This window comes from Salmo trutta, chromosome 8 (assembly GCF_901001165.1).
Source record: "Salmo trutta chromosome 8, fSalTru1.1, whole genome shotgun sequence".
Taxonomy (NCBI): domain Eukaryota; kingdom Metazoa; phylum Chordata; class Actinopteri; order Salmoniformes; family Salmonidae; genus Salmo; species Salmo trutta.
This window is the reverse complement of record NC_042964.1, coordinates 34,164,800-34,185,749: the sequence shown is the minus strand read 5'-3', so window position 1 is coordinate 34,185,749 and position 20,950 is coordinate 34,164,800. Positions and strand designations below refer to the sequence as shown.

Below are 20,950 nucleotides of genomic sequence, written 5' to 3'. Positions count from 1 at the left end.
CGAAAGTTAAATCTAGAATTGGCTTCCTATTTCGCAACAAAGCATCCTTCACTTATGCTGCAAAACATACCCTCGTAAAACTGACCATCCTACCGATCCTCGACTTCGGCGATGTCATTTACAAAATAGCCTCCAATACCCTACTCAACAAACTGGATGCAGTCTATCACAGTGCCATCCGTTTTGTTACCAAAGCCCCATATACTACCCACCACTGCGCCCTGTACGCTCTCGTTGGCTGGCCCTCGCTTCATACTCACCGCCAAACCCACTGGCTCCATGTCATCTACAAGACCCTGCTAGGTAAAGTCCCCCCTTATCTCCGTTCACTGGTCACCATAGCAGCACCCACCTGTAGCACGCGCTCCAGCAGGTATATCTCTCTGGTCACCCCCAAAGCCAATTCCTCCTTTGGCCGTCTCTCCTTCCAGTTCTCTGCTGCCAATGACTGGAACGAACTACTTAAATCTCTGAAACTGGAAACACTTATCTCCCATACTAGCTTTAAGCACCAGCTGTCAGAGCAGCTCACAGATCCCTGCACCTGTACATAGCCCAACTATAATTTAGCCCAAACAACTACCTCTTCCCCTACTGTATTTATTTATTTATTTATTTATTTATTTATTTATTTCGCCCCTTTGCACCCCATTATTTCTATTTCTACTTTGCACTTTCTTCTACTACAAATCTACCATTCCAGTGTTTTACTTGCTATTTTGTATTTACTTTGCCACCATGGCCTTTTTGCCTTTACCTCCCTTATCTCACCTCATTTGCTCACATTGTATATAGACTTATCTTTCTACTGTATTATTGACTGTATGTTTGTTTTACTCCATGTGTAACTCTGTGTTGTTGTATGTTGTCGAACTGCTTTGCTTTATCTTGGCCAGGTCGCAATTGTAAATGAGAACTTGTTCTCAACTTGCCTACCTGGTTAAATAAAGGTGAAATAATAAAAATAATAATAATAAAAGTACTCAGTTCCTTTGAATTTGATGCCTCATGATTAAGTATTGCTCTGTTCAAGTAGACTGTAATTTTGCTGTGATCTGAAATGGGTGTCAGTGGGCTGACTGTGAACGCTCTGAGAGACTCTGGGTTGAGGTCAGTGATAAAGTAGTCTACAGTACAACTGCCTCCATAGGAGTCCCCTCGAAGCCTACCATTGACTATGTACATACCCAGAGTGCGACAGAGCTGCAGGAGTTGTGACCCGTTTATGTTGGTTATGTTGTCATAGTTGTGCCTAGGGGGCATATGGGGGAGGGAATAATGTCACCTCCAGGCAGTTGTTTGTCCCCCTGTGTGCTGAGGGTGTCAGGTTCTTGTCCGGTTCTGGCATTTAGGTCGCCACAGACTCGTACATGTCCCTGTGCCTGGAAATGTTGATCTCCCCCTCTAGGATGGAGAAGCTGTCATCGTTAAAGTATGGGTATTATATTGGGGGATATAGGTAGCACACAGGATGACATTTTTCTCTGTTAAGATAATTTCCTTTTGAATTTCTAGACCAATGTAAAATATTCCTCTTTTGACTAATTTAATGGAGTGAGTTAGGTCTGCTCTATACCAAATTAGCATACCCCATGAGTCTCTTCCCTGTTACACACCTGGTAGTTTGGTGGATGGGACTACCAGCTCTCTGTAACCTAGAGGGCAACCAGTGGGTCCATGTTATACCATGTTTCTTGTAGGATGACAATGTCTGTATTTTCGATTTCTTTCATGAAGTCCAGGTTCCTGCTCTTTAGGCCAAAGGCAGATGACCTCAGGCCTTGGATATTCCAGGATAAGATAGTGAAGACTTTGTGTTCCATAAAGTGTCCAATGTTATTGGTTGTGTGGTTTGGCCTCAAAACAGTAAGTGTGAGCAGAGCCTGCTGAGCATCTGGTACATGCCATTGGCTTGGGCTAGTGTGAGAGTAGGGGTTGGGTCTGTTTGCCTGCTCAAGGCCTGGGCATATGTGTGACTTCCATTTTGAGGCCCTCTTTGCGGGGGTGGGTGCATGGGGTGGGCGGGAGGGACATAGGTCTGATCTGAGGGGGCCTAAATGGGGTGTGGCATGGTTTACTTGGGGGGATGTTGATTGGTTGGGGTGGAGGTGTGGATGTGGCTGGTGGTGTTGTAGGCTGGATATAGGTCCTCTCGGTGTGGGTCCTCTATGTGTAAGTTCGGGGAGGTCCCGCAGGTCTGGAAGAGTGTCTCGCTGGTCTGGGCGGGTGTCTATTGATCTGTTGCTCTTGTGTGAAGTGTTGGGGCTGTGTTTGAGAGCGATGTCCTTTAGGGTCCGGGCGAAGGTGGGCACTGCTGCCTTGTATAGGTGGACCTGGTCATAAAGGCTGTTCAAGTCCAGGGTGGAGTGGTGGGCCAGGTAAACATTTGGTTTTGAGGCACAGTCACGGGAAATACTTCCGTTTACCCGCTGTATGGTAGCAGGGTGGAAGTCTTTTCGTCGTAGCAGTGTGGATAGAATCACTTGTGCATTGGGGAAAGTAGAAGAAGCTTTTTTAAACACTCCCTTGAGTGCTGTGGCCACGCTTTCCTGCTGTGCTCTCAGGTCGTTTGAGCCTGTGTGTATTATTATGTGGCTAGCTGAACCTAGTTGGTCCTCAGGCAGAAGGTCTAGGGCGCGCTGGATGTTTGGACACCAGAGTTTAGACACACTGTGTTCGGGAAAATGTTTTTTTCTTGTATATATTTCCTGTTTGAGTCCATAAGGAGTACAATCTGCATCTTGTGTATGTCCTCAGTGGGTGTGGGGGGGTTGCCAGGTGGGCTATCAGGGTGGCTGACAGGGGGGTGCTCATAGGGGGTGAGATACCCTGGGCTTGGGGTTCTTCATTTGTCTATCCCGCTGTGATGTCGACGTGGTCAGGGTCTGGGGTGGACTGTTCTGCTGTGGTGTCGAGACTTTTGTCGGGAGCTGAGGTGGGCTGTTCTGCTGGCTTCTCTGCGGGGGTGGCCACCTCTCTAGTGGGTTGTTCTCTGTCACACGCCATCCCCCTCACCATCTCCTCCAGCAGTCTGATCCTCTCCTCTAGTGCTCTGTTCTTCTCCTGCTCCTGCTTCCTGTTGAAGTTGTCTCACCACAGTCCAGAGTGCAGATATGTCTCTCTCCACCTCCAGCTCTCTGGGTCTGGTTAAGGGGGTGTTGTTGTGCTGGACTGTTGTCTGGGTCTGTGCTGACTAGAGTGTAATCACCTGCTGTTCCAGCTCCACCTGCCTTACCTCCAGCTGGGTAAATGTATCCTTCATTTCAATGAGGGAGTAGTACTCTGTGCTGGGAGGTTGACTTTCAGCTTGGGGTTGCTCGTCTGTGGGGTTGTATAATGAAGAGGTCTGGTCTGACCCGCTCGGGTTTGGGGGTATCTTTCTCAAGGGAGAGCTTCTCCTGCTGAGCTAATTCTTAGATTAGGTGAAAGTCCAGCTGAAACTGTTTGGGGTTGCCCTGTACCAATACTGTTCCAGATTAATAGAGATTTATATTAGCTGACTCAGAGTCCTCGTTGTCTAGTATCCTGAGTTTCCACCCCCCACCCCCTCTTAACAGAGGGGTAGTGTGCTAATATAGCACTGTGCCATGCCAGGAGATGGTCTGTGTGGAAGATGAGGTTGCTGATGTTCCCATTTTTATAATAGTCAGCAAAAAGTGTCTCTTGATTTTCCACAAGGAGCTTCATTTTGTGCTCTTTTTGTGTCTTGTCATTCTTTACATACACAGGGTACTGTATTTTAATTACCTCTGAACAGCGGGAGGCAGCTTCTAAGGCCTCTCCATTTGGTTGGAGTAGACTGTTTGACTCTCCTGCCATTGTTGGGCTAAAGGGCTTTGACATTTCTGACTTGACACGTCAGTACTAATTGAGGTTGTATCAAGCCTGGCAGCCTTAATTTAGCATTCAGTCCTTATAAAGTAATGTCATGTATTTTTCTTCTTGGCTTTTGGAAATAAAATATAGCTTCAGACTAAACATTACTCACTCTGTTCCAGGTTGGATGGTGTTTTCAGGTTTCTTTTGTTTTCCAGAGCAGTTGCTGTATATCTTTGGAATAATAATCTTTAGTAGTTGTAAACCTTCCAGGTGATTCCGTAATTCCGTCCAAAATCAGGTTGTAGGTTTTGAGTTTTGATTTGGAGTCAAGGTTATGTTGTAGAGGGTAGCATCCTGTATATGTCCCTGACCAAAAAAATCCAAGTTTATCTAACTCTAAATCTTTTTTAAGAACATGCTGAAAAATGCAGGAGCTCATCTGCTCATGACCTCTCCTCTCTCTCTCTCTCACCCCCCCCCTCTATCGCTCTCTGTGTGTGCTTTTCTGAGACAATGATGAATTACATCAGACCCTACCCTTGATCCTCAGAAGCCCATAATCAAGGACAAGGATCTGGGAGAATAAAGCCACCCGGGGGACAATGGTTGACAGTGAAGGATAGGCCTCCACTACCTTGTCAATGTCATCCTCTTCTTTCTCTTTCTTCTCCTCCTCCTCCTCCTCCTCCTCCTCCTCCTCATCCTCTATCCCTCCTCCTCCTCCTCCATATAAGCTCTCTACTCCCTCCATCATCAATCAACACAGCGTCTTATGCGGCGTCTCATACAGTGCTGTGGTGTGGCATGATGAACAGTCAGATAAAGGCAGACGTACTGAATCTTGTCACCTGTGTTTTTATCCACAACTGATCTGTGGAGACAGGGTGCCTGAAAACAAGGTTTCCACACACACACACACACACACACACACACACACACACACACGGCTTTAGGCTGACTCATACAATATTATGGTCTGTAAAATGAGTCAGACCTCCACCGTAGTTGAGGGACAGCGAGGATTTCAGACAGCGATGGAAATTAAAGTCTGGAGATTAAATCATTAAATCCTACAAAGCTAATTAAATAGCTCGTTGAGATAACCATTTAATGAATGATTCTCAAAGAGATGTTTTGTCTTCGTTCGTCCATCTGTCTGTCGGGCAGACGCACAGGCTCTCTGGTCTCCAGGGCCCAGGGTTTATCCTCTCTTCTTCACCCGAGCAGGGACAACAGCAGGCTGGGTTGATGTAAGGCCAGAGAGTCCCTCACCTGGTTATAATGGTTGGTTTAGGGTCAAAGCTCTATAGGCTGGCTCTATAGGCTGGCAGAAGGTTGTGCTGGGTTGCGTTAGGCTGTTGCCCTAGTGGCAGGTACTGTGCTGGGTTGTTGTCGCCTGGGGGACAGAGGCTGAGATAAGCTGCCATTGCTCCAGGAGAAGGTAACTGATTCAGAGCCGTGTTCATTATTGCTGGCCCAGTCAGCTACTGCCTATCTCTGCCAGATCTGACCAGGGGTCTGGAGGCAGAAAATGAAGACTTTCTTAATGATCATTAGAGAGAAAGGTGGCTGGAGGGTGTTGTCACTGTGTCCTTTCATTCACCAGCCATGGTGACTCATGGTCAGTTCCCTCCACTCTGTGTCAGCCCCCTGGTCAGGCCTGTCGAATGCCTGCCCGAGGCCTGTCATGACAGGCCATAGTCAGGGCCTCTGCCTGGATCTGTCTGGATGTCACTGGAGCTACTGCTCCGCAGTCTGGAGGTTTGGTAGCCCTGGCGTTCTCCACGCACGTCTCTGAATCTGCCTGTCTGTCTGTCTGTGTAACAAGCATGCTCTGATACTAACTATTGGAGAGTGGAGGAGGAAGAAGAGAAAAGGGGGAGAAGGGGAAAGGGGGGTGCAGGAGGGGTGAGGAGAGGTTGTCGCTATAGGCTATTCCAAGAGGGCATGGGATCTTCTGTGAATCTCCTTCTGGTGACTCATTTAGGCAACGCTTAACGGCCTTGATGATCATATCACTAGCCATATCCCTCCTCTAGCCACTAGGCACCCACTCCTGCACAAGAGGAATAGGGTTATGTCTGTCCTAATGTCAACATCCTCCAAAACATATTAGAAGCCATGCAGTACCCCTCCCCTGACATTACACATGGATGCAGTGTCATGTACTGGCCTGACACCTCGAGGTGTCCACTACTACACAAGAGGGAGAGGCTAAGAGACAATGGGGTTAAATTAAGTCTGCTCTAATGTCTAACATCCACCAACATCGGTGGGTCATTCTAGACTGTGAGTCTATAGTCAGCACTGTCATGTACTGGCCTCGTCGAGCCTTGAGGCATCCACAGCCACACACACACAGATACACTAAACACGCACACCGACAGGCGCGCGCACACACACACACACACACACACACACACACACACACACACACACACACACACAGACACACCATCCACTGATGCTGGTCATTATAGCTGTCAGTCTACAGCTGTCCCAGTCTCCCCACCACAGTGAGGTCCAGTCATGTGGAACTGTTTAGGGAACGGTTCAGGCTCAGTGAACCGACGTTCATCCCTCGTTTGCTAATCATTTGCTGACGTTATCTTTTTTGGACGCATCTCGTTTGGGAGCCCTGGTTTGTTTGCTAAATGTGAATGGAATTCATTCCAGATAATCAAAGGTTAATGAACAAATGAAACAAAGGTCAATTGGATAGGTATTTATGAGAGGTTGTTACCAGGAGGGAGGCAGGGGAGCAGAGAGGAGACGGGGATTGTTACTTCCACTAAGCCGACGCTGAAACATGATGCTCATTGTTGCATGTCTATTGACTTTCTCATCTGACTATCATGACATTAGTTACTAGGCTAATTGGCTGGCTGTTAAATCTTCTGTCTCCCTCTGTGTGTGTGTGTGTGTGTGTGTGTGTGTGTGTGTGTGTGTGTGTGTGAATCCTCCATCTCTATGTTGTAATCCAACTCTTATCCTACAGCTGGAGGAGAGCCTGTCATCTGGATGTCTGGACGGGAGAGAGAGAATACCTCCCATCTGGATTTCTCTCTCTCTCTCTCACTCTACCTCAACATCTCTCTCTCTCTCTCTCCATGTCGCATCTCTCTGTCTCTCCCTCTCTTTCACTCTATCCCTCTTCATCTCTGTCTCTCAACCCCCCCCGTCTCTTCCCTCTCTCCCGCTCTCTCTCTCTCACGCCTTCCCTCTCTTCCCCTCTCTCTCACACCTCTCATGCTCTCTCTCTCTCTCTCCCTCCTTTCTCTCTTCTTCTTCACATGCAGCAATAGGGAAATAGTGTACTATACTGACACAGCCTATAGTCAATCTGAATGCTCAAGGTCTTTCATTCCCTCTCAGTCTCTCCTGCTTTCACCCCCTCACTTTCCCCTGCCTCACACAAGATGAGAGAATCAGCTAGTTAATAAAATGGACACACCATTCCCTATCTCTGCAGACATCCCCCAGCATCTCGTTATTAATGGTTAGGTGCGTCTTACACGTTATGGTGAAAACATCCTTAATATGCCTAAAGGGAGCGGAGACGTGCTTCACGAACACAAAGTCTCTGGAATCATAACTCCTCAATTAAACAGCAATTACTACAGCTGCTCAGTAGCAGCATGCAGGGAGGAGCGTACGTGGTGGTGGCAGTCATCATAGTAATAATAATAATAAATAATAATTCAATCACCTAATAATCACTCCTTAATTCAATCACTGGGGATGAGAACAGAGAGCGAGAGCGAGAGCGACACAGAGAGAGAGAGAGAGACACAGAGAGAGAGAGACAGAGACAGAGACAGAGACAGAGACAGAGACAGAGAGGAGGATGGTTGGTCTATTATGACACCTGTCATTACTTTGTGATTACATCCATGTAGCCTGCTGTGGCCTCATTCTGTTGTTCCTCTCTTCCCCTTTCCCCCTCGCCTCATCCTTCTCTCTTCTCCTCCTCCCAGCTTCTCTTCATTAAAACCACTTCAGAGGGACAGTCAGTCGACTTCTCTCTCTCCTCTCAGACTCCTCACACACATACATGTAGGCACATAGACAAACACGTGTACGCGCAAACATACGGTACATCTTCCGGACCACCCTCGTGTGTTGTCCAGAGACCGCCACAGACAGGGTAGTGGGAGGATCATGGTGTGTGAGAAAAATTACATATTTACCAGATTTTTTTTATATTAATAGTTAACAATTAATACTTAACAAATTGTAAGACATTTCTGTTCTATTAATGCTGTGTTTTTACGGTCTCCACTCTAGCTCCCTGCAGCTAATCTGGGTGTATGGTCAATAATGGGTTTTACTAGAGATAGTTTAGGAGTAGAACAATCCCTCATTGTCTCGAAATCATCCTTGCATCTGGGAGACTAAGCCAAAACAACACCGGGTGCAGATAACCACAATATGAACCCAAAGTGGCTTGTGGTGCCCCCCAATCTGCATGGGAGGAGTGGAACCAGCCATGACTAAGCATTCTTAGTGTCAGCTATATAAGAATGAACATTGTCTGTAAAGGTTAAGCCTCGACAACACATTTTAGAGTGTGGGGTCGACAGCTTCATTATTGCAATAATTAATCGATATTAAATAAAGATAATTGTTTGAAGAAATGACACAGTCTCTCTCAGTACGAATTTCCACGACAGGTGTTAGTATTACTCCACAACTACAATACAATACATAGTTTAGTGGAATAAAAGCTGTCTGCTCGGGAGCAGGAAACAGGGAATGGACATTTACTTCATTTGTAACCACTTAGGACTGCAATTGCCCTCTACCCAGAGCCTACTGAATAAAATATGTTAGTTTGTGTGTTTGGATCTGCAGGGTATTCTCTTTTAGCTTTTAAATGTGTTACTCAGCATCGTATCAAATGGACAGACATACAGACAGCTCCACTGCTGATGTTTGGGCCTGCTTCTTTCCTCTTCATCTTCTCAATTTCCCCTCCCCCTCCTCCCCCCTCTCCCCTCCAGCCATGTCAACATCTGCACAGCCCTAGCAAGGCTAAACATCTGAACAGCTGACTGTTCACTGTCACACCACATAGCCCTCAGCACAGCACAGCAGGGAAGAGAGCAGCACAACGACTAAACCCACAGTATAGAAACCCACAGTCAAGTCACACAGTAGAAACTAGCAGCACTGCTTACAGCAGTAAGCACAGCAGGGGCTCACTGATGTATATCTGTGAGTTTGGGGGGGAATTCACGTGTCTGAATTGACTGTTTGAATATGGTGTCTGAATTGATGCCATATTCCCCAAGCGAACATTATGCATTTCAGCATATGGGAAATGAGGTGTCATTTGATGTTTCCCTTCCCACACTAAGAAAAATAGACATCAGTGATTGCTGGCAAACCCGAGCACTCTCAACAAACACACAGAGACAAGTTAAAACCACTAGAGACTTTATCTGATGAAATGTGTTTTTTTTATGCTGACTGACTGTCAATCTGTAGCTGACAGATACTATCTGACAGTTAATATCACAGATGTTTTTAAATAGAGATATTTGAGACTGGCATTTACTAGGGCAGCTACTGTTGTTCAGAGTTCCACAGAGACCCATCACTGAAGAGAGATGTCCAAACACTCAAGAATTGTAGACTGTGTTCATGAAGATTCAGCACCTCCATTCAGTACTGTCTGTATGAGTGTGTCTGAGCATGTTTTTGTTATTCCATGTACCTGTTTCCCGGGAGATCTGCACGAAGGCCTCGACACCGCTCTCGCCGTAGTTCCCCTCGGAGGCGAGCGTGGACACGTAGTTCCATCCCATCGCCGTGACGATGTCCATCATTGCCTGGGCCTGGTAGGAGTCCGGGGGGACGACGCGGGAGAAGAAGTCATACCTCGTGTTGTCACTGAGCTCCGGGGCTGTGGACGCATAGCTGATCTGAGGGATCTGAGGAGACGGAGAGAGAAAAGAGGGAAGGGGAGAGTTAGGACGGAGAAGGAGAGAAGGTGTTTAACATATTATAACTTATAATTAGATTGGGAGCCAAGGACACGCATACATGATCTGAGGGGATTCTGAGGAAAGACAGAGTAAGCCGAGAGAGAGAGAGAGAGAGAGAGAGATAGAGATGAAGGGATGCGTCGAGATAGATGAGAGTAGAAATGGTGTCACTCTTCAGAGGATAGGGGGACAGAATGAGAGGGTAATTACTGATAGCGTGGCACTGAAGAAATGGAGATAGATTACACTAGCCAGAGGTCATATTCCATCCAAGTGGTTTATCAGAGACCAGACAGCCCAGCTGAAAGAGCCCCAGAAAAGCAGAGACCCCAGTCAAGGAGCCTGAGACAGAGAGGCAGAGAAGCTAGGCAGGAGAGCCCCAGACAGGAGACAGGCTGGGGTATGAAGGTAGGCAGGGAGAGGCTGGATAGGGAGACAGGCAGAGGTTTTGTTAGAAAGGTGTTTTTTTTAATCTATTTTTTAAATCTAATTTTACTGCTTGCATGAGTTACTTGATGTGGAATAGAGTTCCATGTAGTCATGGCTCTATTTAGTACTGTGCGCCTTCCATAGTCTGTTCTGGACTTGGGGACTGTGAAGAGACCTTTTGTGGCATGTCTTGTGGGGTATGCATGGGTGTCCGATCTGTGCGCCAGTAGTTCAAACAGACAGCTCGGTGCATTCAACATGTCAATACCTTTCATAAAGACAAGCAGTGATGAAGTCAATCTCTCCTCCACTTTGAGCCAGGAGAGATTGACAAGCATATTATTAATATTAGCCCTCTGTGTACATCCAAGGGCCAGCAGTGCTGCCCTGTTCTGAACCAATTGCAGTCCTTTTTTGTGGCACCTGACCACATGACAGAACAGTAGTCCAGGTGCTACAAAACTAGGGCCTGTAGGACCTGCCTTGTTGACAGTGCTGTAGGTAGAGAGAGAGAGGCTTGGGGAGGCATAAAGGGCACGCAGACAGACATGCAGGGAGAACAGGGAGGCAGGGAGGGCTGAAAGTCAGATGGCAAAGTAATGGACTCTGGGTGAGAGATGGCCGACTGATAGGTTGATTTCTTTTGAGGGAGAGACTGCCCTAGGGCTGAATTATACACACACACACACACACACACACACACACACACACACACACACACACACACACACACACACACACACTCTCTCACACACTGACACACACAGACATGTACACACACTCACTCTTGTATGCTCCCACTCCCACGCACACTCATACACTACATACAGTGCATTCAGAAAGTATTCAGACCCCTTGACTTTTTCCACATTTTGTTACGTTACAGCCTATCCTCATTAATCTACACACAATACCCCATATTGACGAAGCAATTATAAAGCATTTATAAAAGAATTCAGACCTTTTGCTATGACACTCGAAATTGAGCTCATGTGCATCTTGTTTCCATTGACTATCCTTGAGATGTTTCTACAACATGATTTTAATCCACCTAAGGTAAATTAAATTGATTTGACATGATTTGGAAATGCACACACCTGTCTATATAAGGCCCCACAGTTGACAGTGCATGTCAGATCAAAAACCAAGCCACGAGGTCAAAGGAATTGTCTGAAGAGCTCCAAGACAGGATTGTGTCGAGGCACAGATCTGGGGAGGGGTACCAAAACATTTCTGCAGCATTGAAGGGGGAACACAGTGGCCTCCATCATTCTTAAATGGAATAAGTTTGGGGGAACCACCAAGATTCTTCCTAGAGCTGGACTGGGAGGTGACCAAGAACCTGATGGTCACTCTGACAGAGCTCCAGAGGTCCTCTGTGGAGATGGTAGAACTTTCCAGTTGGACAACTATCTCTGCAGCACTCCACAAATCAGGCCTTTATGGTACAGTGGCCAAAGGGTAGCCACTCCTCAGTAAAAGGCACATGACAGCCCGCATGGAGTTTGCCCAAAAGGCACATAAACGACTCTCAGACCATGAGAAACAAGATTCTCTGGCCTGATGAAACCAACATTGAACTATTTGGCCTGAATGCCAAGCGTCACGTCTAGAGAAAACCTGGCACCATCCCTACGGTGAAGTATGGTGGTGGCTGTGTCATGCTGTAGGGATGTTCTTCAGCGGTAGGAACTGGGAGACAATTCAGGATCGAGGGAAAGATGAACGGAGCAAAGTACAGAGAGATCCTTGATGAAAACCTGCTCCAAAGCACTCAGGACCTCAGACTGGGGTGAAGGTTCACCTTCCAACAAGACAATGACCCTAAGCACACAGCCAAGACAACGCAGGAGTGGCTTCAGGATAAGTCTCTGGATGTCCTTGAGTGGCCCAGCCAGAGCCCAGACTTGAACCCAATCAAACATCTCTGGAGAGACCTGAAAATAGCTGTGCAGCGACTCTCCCCATCCAACCTGACAGAGCTTCAGAGGATCTGCAGAGAAGAATGGGAGAAATTCCCAAAATACAGTTGTGCCAAGCTTGTAGAGTCATACACAAGAAGACTGTAATCACTGCCAAAGTTGCTTCAACAAAGTACTGAGTAAAGGTTCTGAGTACTTATGTAAATTAATATTTCAGTTTTTCTTTACAGTTTATAAATTGCAAACATTTCTAAAAACCTGTTTTTGCTTTGTCATTACTGGTATTGTGTGTAGTTTGATGGGGGGCAAAAACAATTTAATCCATTTTACAATAAGGCATAACATAACAAAATGTGGATAAAGTCAAGGGGTCTGAATACTTTCTGAATGCACTGTATACACACACACACACACACACATAAGTGTGCACAAACACGTTGTCTAAGGCTGCTTCAATGGCATTCTCGGAGAGAGGGAAGAGCTGCCAATCATAATCAAGACCCAGAGGCAGGTCACATTCTCTCTCTCTCTCTGTACACACACACACACACACACACACACACACACACACACACACACATTATGTAAACACAAACTGTCCTGATAGCTGAACACAGCAGAATCAGTAGATGGGGAATGGAAGGTGTGGAGGGATTCTAGAAGGACAGCTCCTTGTAGTGAATACTGATGGAACCCATTGCTCAGTGTCTCTGAGTCTCAGTGCTATCAACGCTTGTCAGCTCAAAAACAGCACATCTAACAACGAACAAGAAATTGGAGACTTCTTTGATTCTCAGGCAAGGAGGCTCTCACGTTCACTCACTTTCACCAATCTTCCAGCCATGAAAGACTATTATACTAGCTACATTTTCAATGTTGTCAGCGCTCTTGGAAGATATTTGTTTTGACGAATCGTAAGTGAACTTTTGAAGAGTTTATAGTTTCCAAAACTAAGGAGTATTACAAACACAAAGCAATACAGACGTTCGTAAAGTTTAGCCAAGTAGATATTAATAATGAATGTTGGTTGAAGGTAAACAAATGAAGGATAGAACAGTGTATCTTATTTTCCCACATCAAAGGAAGAAAGATGTGAGCTCATGAATATGAAATCACGTTCGTCCGCATCGGCATGGCGATGAGAAAGTGACCTAATGACCTCGGAAAGCATGCCTCTTTTGATCTCTGTTAAAGACAAAGACGGAGAGAATGAGAAAATGAAAGACTGAGTGGGATGAGTAACATAGAGAGGTGATGAGTTGATAAATAAACAGTATACCACACACATTAAATAAATACTATACTGTATACTGTGCTGTATACTGTGCTGTATACTGTACTGTCTACTATACTGTATATTGTGCTGTATACTGTACTGTCTACTATACTGTATACTGTGATGTATACTATACCGTCTACTGTACTGTATACCATGCTGTATACTGTGATGTATACTATACCGTCTAATGTACTGTATACTGTGATGTATACTATACCGTCTAATGTACTGTATACTGTGATGTATACTATACCGTCTACTGTACCGTCTACTGTGCTGTCTACTGTGCTGTATACTGTACTGTATACTGTGCTGTGCTGTGTACTGTATACTGTACTGTCTGCTGTGCTGTATACTGTACTGTATACTGTGCTGTATACTATACCGTCTACTGTACTGTATACTGTACTGTCTACTGTGCTGTCTACTGTGCTGTCTACTGTGCTGTATACTGTATCGTCTACTGTGCTGTATACTGTGCTGTATACTGTGCTGTATACTGTATACTGTGCTGTATACTGTACTGTCTATTGTGCTGTATACTGTGCTGTATACTGTGTTGTATACTGTACTGTCTAAGGTGCTGTATACTGTGCACAGAGTACAGTTAAAGTCAAAGCTACCTTTACGAATACAACCCATTCTGCTGACCTGAGTCATATACATAATTATGTATATGCTGTATGTGGCTCTGTTCACGAGTCACCAGTCTAACGAGTCACAACTCTACGCGTTCTGGACTAATGCAGAGAAACAAGGATAAATAACCGCTCGCCGACTCCATAATATCAGTCCTTCTGTGGTGACAAGCTGGTGACTCCCTACCGTACAGTAGAAATCATCTACGAGCCGAGGCTTTAGAAAGCAGCCGTTCTCAAAGCAGAGGGAGGGAGAGTCAGAGGGAGGGGAGGAGGAAGGAAATGAAGGTCTCGTTCCCGATTTCGCTGGAGAAGTTGATTTGGCTGTGAATCCACCTCTAATTCCATTCGCTCGAATGAATATGCAGATTCAATCAGAGCTGATCAAATAATCAGCCTGCCGCTCGGAGAGTGTGGAGGGAGTGGCTGAGTGGCGTCGTCCAAACCGACGCCAGGGGAAATAAAGTCACCACGGTTACACATCCCACCGATGAGCCTGTTAATACTATTAGACACATACAGTACACATGTGCCCACACACACACACACACACACACACACACACACACACACGTATATTGACAAACACAAGCACATACATGTAATCACACAGGCCACAGGTTAGCATTGTATGTATGTCTGAAAGGCAGACTTTACACAGGTAATATCAAGGGAAGAAGAGGAGATGGGGACAGACAGTGACTTACTGTAAGGTCGATGTCACGTTGGCAGATGATGTCACTTTTGGGAAATACGCTATAAGGAGGCCAGCATTGTCCATCGGGACCTGTAAATTATACTTCAACTGATGTTGAGGGGACTCTAGTACCAGTTACCTGCTCATTCTACCAAGCTACATTATAATATCCACCCTGAACCAGGTCCCTCTGGGGGAAGATGGAAACATTTCTCCTCTAGGTATCTGGAGGTTCAGCACACCACTACCCTGCTGGGGCTGCTCTGTGTGTGTGTGTGTGTGTGTGTGTGTGTGTGCGTGCGTACGGTGCTAATGGAGCTGTCTTGGGCAGGGACGGAGCATTAGGCTGATAGATGGGACCGCTCTGTAGCTAATTAACCCAGACACACACACAAACACAGGAAGACCTACTGTAAAACAATCTGACAGAGAAGGGCGGACATGCGTCAGGATAAAGGGCGAGGGGAGAGACAGTTACACGCACACACACGCACACACACACACACACACACAGAGTTGATGGGCTGTATGCTGCTGCAACGACACAGTGGCTGGTCAGGGTCGATGGTGGTTATTTAGCAGGAAATTAAGACTCAACTCAAACAGCTAACTGAAACAGAGGACATGTTTATGTGTCACATATTTCCACCATCTTGTCACCTCCCCTTTTAGACTGTGTTACAGGTGAAGATGAGGAGCTACAGTAACAGATTGTATCCAAGGAGAATAATGACATCACCAGTTGTCCTCCTGCCTAATGATAAGCACGGCATGACACTCATCAAGTTCCCTTCCCAGCATGCCAATCTGCACCGTAGCACCCAAATCTGCCAATTAGGTTAATAAGGCCCTGTGTAGTTTGTGTGTGTGTGTGTGTGTGTGTGTGTGTGTGTGTGTGTGTGTGTGTGTGTGTGTGTGTGTGTGTGTTCCTGCATTAATTCATGTTGCTGAGGTGATCAGAGAGATGTAGCTAGCTATAAGCTCTATGTAAATGGCTCAAATCCCCTCAGCACAAACAAATAAAGTATATATCAAAGAAAATAAAAACAATCGCCTCATTCTGTCAAAATTCATCCTTCAATCCTGACCCAGGATCCCAACAGAGGTTTTAATTGCTTCTAAACAACATTACTATTCTTGTCTGTGTGAAGAGCAGAGCTGGATGGATAGCGGGAGAGGAGGATAAAAACCGGAAGGAGAGGGATGGGGGAGATAGGTGGGAGAAAAGAAGAAGAGGGATGGAAACAGGGAGGGTAGAATAGAGAAGAGATAAAGGGGGATAGGGGGGGGAGAGAGGGATGAGAGAGAATATTTCCCCAACTTGGCTCCAGTCAACTTAATCAAACCTGGATAACATCCCCCTCTCCTCAATCCTGCAGTGATTCCTTACCCCTGATTACAGCCTCACACATGCAGCTGGCATCCAGACCTGGCCAATCAAATTACCAGCACATTCCAACACCGCACACAGGTTACTAGATAACAAGGTGAACTAATTAAAAGACATAGATATACAGTAAAGTAGAAATTAAATATGAAAACCTTCCATTAATAGACCACGAAAGAGAATATTCATACATTTGTGATATTGACATGCTAGTAGCACAACCCACAGTGCACTCAGCACGGTGAAGATAGCAAACATAACATCAACACGTGTGGGTGCCAGTGTGGGCGCCAGTGGCTAGGTACCGTGGCCACCACACCAGTCAAATTGGCAAGTTTAGAGGTTGATAGGGCAGGTCCCTTTTCCTTTCCTTACTCCTCATTCAGGATGAGCTATTGGTGAGCTAGTATGTCGTTACAGAGCTCTGCCAGTTGCAGGCCTACTCAGATGTGTGAGTTTATGGGTGTTTGGGACTGTGTTGGAGGCGCTTTTGGCTTTGTGCTCAAGTCAAGCTAATATTGTTATTGGCAAACTGTTTCTTTTTTGTATACTTTGTAAATAATGTCTCTGGTTTCAGTTCTCTCATCGCCTGCAGTGTAAATTAAATACCGCCTATTTTGCGCCTGATCTTCTGACTCTGACATAACTGTTGCTGCTCCAACCTACTAGGCTACCGGGTGCCTGTGTGTGTGTACGTGTGTGTGTGTGCGTGCGTGCGTGCCTGTGTGTGTGTGTGTGTGTCAGGTGAGGCAGATGTGGTGCCTAGGCAATAAAGTTTTAATATCTTCGTCAATATGACTGAGGGTTCCCCTGCTCTACTCTTTTTTACATAGTATCACTGTAGAGACATCCTTATTTGAAAGAAAAACAGCACACATACATGCAACATATAAAAACTACATGACACCTGACATAGAAATACAATGAATAAATGCGTACATTTAGTTATGGTTGTCTCAACTGACATGAATTATCTGACATAGATTGGCATACCGTGTCAATGTCAATTTGACACACTTGTCATAGAAGCATCATGTCAGATTTACATTCAAATTCCTCCTCCGTACAAGTCGATGAACCTGTCTGAGCCCATGGCTTTGTGAAGGAACATTTTATGTCAGAATCCAATCATTCAAATTGTGTAATAAAGCATATGTGTAACTGTATGAAGCGTAGGTCTTAAGTTAAAACATTCTACTGCAATGGTTTTATAGGTAAGAGCTATGGAAACAATCTGAGTCTATAGATCCCTTGTGTGTATTTTAGATTGCACAACCCAGAGTGAAGGGTTTGAAAGGATGAAGTGTCTGGTTGTATGTGTTGATTTCGCTTACTTTAATAGAAGAACCTAATTTTAATAGAAGCTATAATCTAATGCTTACCTTAAAATTCAACGATAATTATCACAGAGCGATAACAGGAGGGAATGTGAAGAAAAGTTTTATGTTTGTGCTTTTCTAATAACCAATTCGACTGGGTTCATGCAAGTGACTGATTGATCGTGCCTGGGAAGAATCCTCACTATCAGTATAAGCAATTTGGCAGTACGCCCAGAACATTGTTTTGAGAACCGAAAGGGGTGTCTCAGTTTCAAAGTCTCAGCTTGGAGTGAGGAAGCCTCGTGAGGTATAGGTCGGTCAAATGCATGAACCAAATGTTAATGATGAATTAATTATGATTATTGAATAAGCTAAATCATGCAAATATAACTTGTCTGTGTAAGCAGTATATAAGAGAACTAACGGGACTGCACCGGCAGAGCTCCTGACAGATGTGTACTACTTGGTGCATACATTTGTTGGAACCTCTCCAGCTTGCTGATAATAAAGAATTATTTAATATTGACTTCAGGTGTCCCTGGTGGTAATTTCCACGACAGCTTCATAGGATATAGAGGATGATCTGGGCCGGCTGCAGGCATAAGCAAGTTAGAAAGAGTTAGAAAAGTTGAATTAGAAAGTTAGAAGAGTAGAATACACAAAGTGCAAGTTCAGAATGTGGTTGTGCATCAGCAGTATTTCTCTTGTTATGTCAGTCACTGACAATCACTCAATTAGCCATGTCAGCTAACAATTTTTAGATTCGCAAGTTAGTCGAGCCAGCTATATAAACTTGTAGTAATCATGGCTGAATACTGACCGGTCAAAGGGCACATGCCTAGGGGCCCTGACCTCCAGGTGGCCCCCATTGATTGTGTTAGTCCCTCTCACTTAAATATCACTAACATGGCATAAGTCATGGCAAAATGTGTAGAATTGCAGGAAATTAGCTGTAAAACTGCTCATTTTTATCTGTGACCCACAGCAAAATGAGTACAAATCTCGCATAGGGCCCCCAAAAGGCTAAAGGCGACCATGAAGATAATTATGCGTGAACTGGCCGGCCTCCTCTCGGTGTGCGGCGGGGAATGAAGTGTGATGTGATTTGGACTGGATAGAAGGATCATGTCAAACTCAGTGCCGGGCATTGTCATTGGAGGAGCTGCTGTCTGACTGTCTGGGGGTCTCCCAAATGGCACCCTATTCCCTACATAGGGCTCTGGTCTAAAGTTGTGCACTATGTGCCATGGTCAAAAATAGTGCGCTATATAGAGAATAGGGTGCCATTTGGGACGCAACCTCTGGCTGACTTGATTGACTGGATGTCTGCTGCTCATACATACTAATAGATATGTGTGATCCAATGCATTTAGCACAAAGAGATGAGAGAGAAGCTGAGGTTAAAGATCTGCCTTGTATGTAATGCAGACCTGGAAGACATATACACACAAGGCTGTGCCTACACACACACACACACACACACACACACACACACACACACACACTGAGGGCCATCCTCCACATGACATTAAATGGATCTATCCATCACTCTGCCACCACCCAGCCATCGGACATACACAGAGGGCCAAACACACACACACACACACACACACACACACACACACACAAAGCTGCAGCCATTATCTGTGTAGTAGATGGGCAATGTGGCTCATTGAGGTGGAAATGGCCAGTAGCTGGCTGACATTTAGACCGCAAATAACTCTTCTGAATTCCTGCTGGAGGACTGAACAGCCCTGCTGGACTCTAGACTACACACACACACACACACACACTGCACAGCGCTGCTGGCCTCTAGACTAGACACACACCACACACTGAGCAGTGCTGCTGGCCTCTAGACTAGACACACACACACCACACACTGAGCAGCGCTGCTGGCCACTAGACTAGACACACACACACCACACACTGAGCAGCGCTGCTGGCCTCTAGACTAGACACACACACACCACACACTGAGCAGCGCTGCTGGCCTCTAGACTAGACACACACACACACCACACACTGAACAGCGCTGCTGGACCGTCAGGGCTGTACATTTGTTACATGATGCCCCTTGGCAGAAAGAGGCAGGGACCAGGGCGAGAGAGAGAAGTGTCAGGAAAAGAGACGGAGAGAAGAGGCAAGAAGAGAGAGAGAGGAAGATGCACTCCTCTGCTCCCATGCCATTGTGGATCATGCATATTCTGGTCAGCAGCCCAGCCTCAGTCAACCCCAGCACTCAGCCTACCTCTACTAGACTGTTGTGTTGTGGTTGTCACTGAGCAGCACATCAGGTGGTTTCAATGATACAGCTGGATGGAACACAACAGATTGTCAAACACAGAGACAAACAGGCAGAATAAAGCAGAGCAGAGCAGTCCTCCAGTATACAGAAGAAACAGGAGAAAGAGGGGGAGTGAGAGGGAGAGAGAGATGGAGAAAGAGAGAGAGCGGGAGAAAGAGAAGGACCTTGAGTTACAGGCCACTGTTTTAGGGTAAAACTAGGCCCTCAAAAAAAGGCCTTACTAAATACTTGTATTGTATTAAATAATTCTTTTGAAAGAGAACATATTCGCCTAGGATCTCACTTGGTGAAGGCCACAGGACTGAAAATGGATGAACGCAACAACAATGTCTCTTATCACTAACAAATACAGTCACGGTTGGTAACTCTACAATTCACTTGAAAGGCACTCTTGGAAATGTGCAAATACGGCTTTACACTAACCAGTGTGTTCATTTAACACTGAAAAGTGTGGACCCGTATACACCAGTGTTTAATTGAACTGTGTTAGTGTTGATTTAACACAGATGAATTTGCTGTTCACACACACACTGATTTGCCTTAGAAATTGGTGATCTAACAGTTTAGACACATGAGAGGTTGTTCCTATCACCAGGTGTGTGTGGGATCCCATTTACATCTTCCTGAGGTATATGGGTCATTCCACCAATTTTGAGAAGTGTAACTTTAAAAAAAATAAACATTGATTTCACCAAATTTTTTTACTTGCAATATGTAACTTTTTGGGCGATCCAATGAAATTCACATAGAAATTTGAGTTATATATATGTAATTCTCATTGAAAGCAAGTCTAAGAAGCAGTAGATCTGTTCTATGTGTGCCAATTCTATGCTTCCCATTCTGAAGTTACATTTTTGCGTCTTTTACTTTCGGTTTTGTACACCAGCAACAAACAGCTGAAAATACAATGTTTGGGGTTATTAAAATTATATTTCACAGAGGTGAAAATGGTACAATGATTCTTTACGCTCTTAGAAAAAAAAGTTTAACCATATAGGGTTCTTCGGTTTGTCCCCATAAGGGAACCTTTTTGGTGCTACATAGAACCCTCTATGTAGGGTTCTTCATAGAACCCCTGTATATGGTTCTACCTCGAACCCTCTATGAAGGGTACATTTACATTTTACATTTATGTCATTTAGCAGACGCTCTTATCCAGAGC

At 45.3% G+C, this 20,950-nt stretch overlaps 1 protein-coding gene across 3 annotated transcripts in view; it reads right to left on the bottom strand.

The window, feature by feature from the left end:
• Positions 1 to 20,950, bottom strand: part of LOC115198752 (metabotropic glutamate receptor 8-like) — a 230,261-nt gene that overhangs the window by 138,903 nt on the left and 70,408 nt on the right. For 2 of the 3 annotated variants that reach the window (XM_029760997.1, XM_029760996.1), the window contains exon 3: positions 9,539 to 9,755. In XM_029760997.1, coding sequence (XP_029616857.1) covers positions 9,539 to 9,755 — 217 coding nt within the window. Of the gene's footprint in view, positions 1 to 9,538; positions 9,756 to 10,055; positions 10,081 to 20,950 lie in introns of those variants that run through there. The other variant, XM_029760998.1, reaches the window with a different exon arrangement.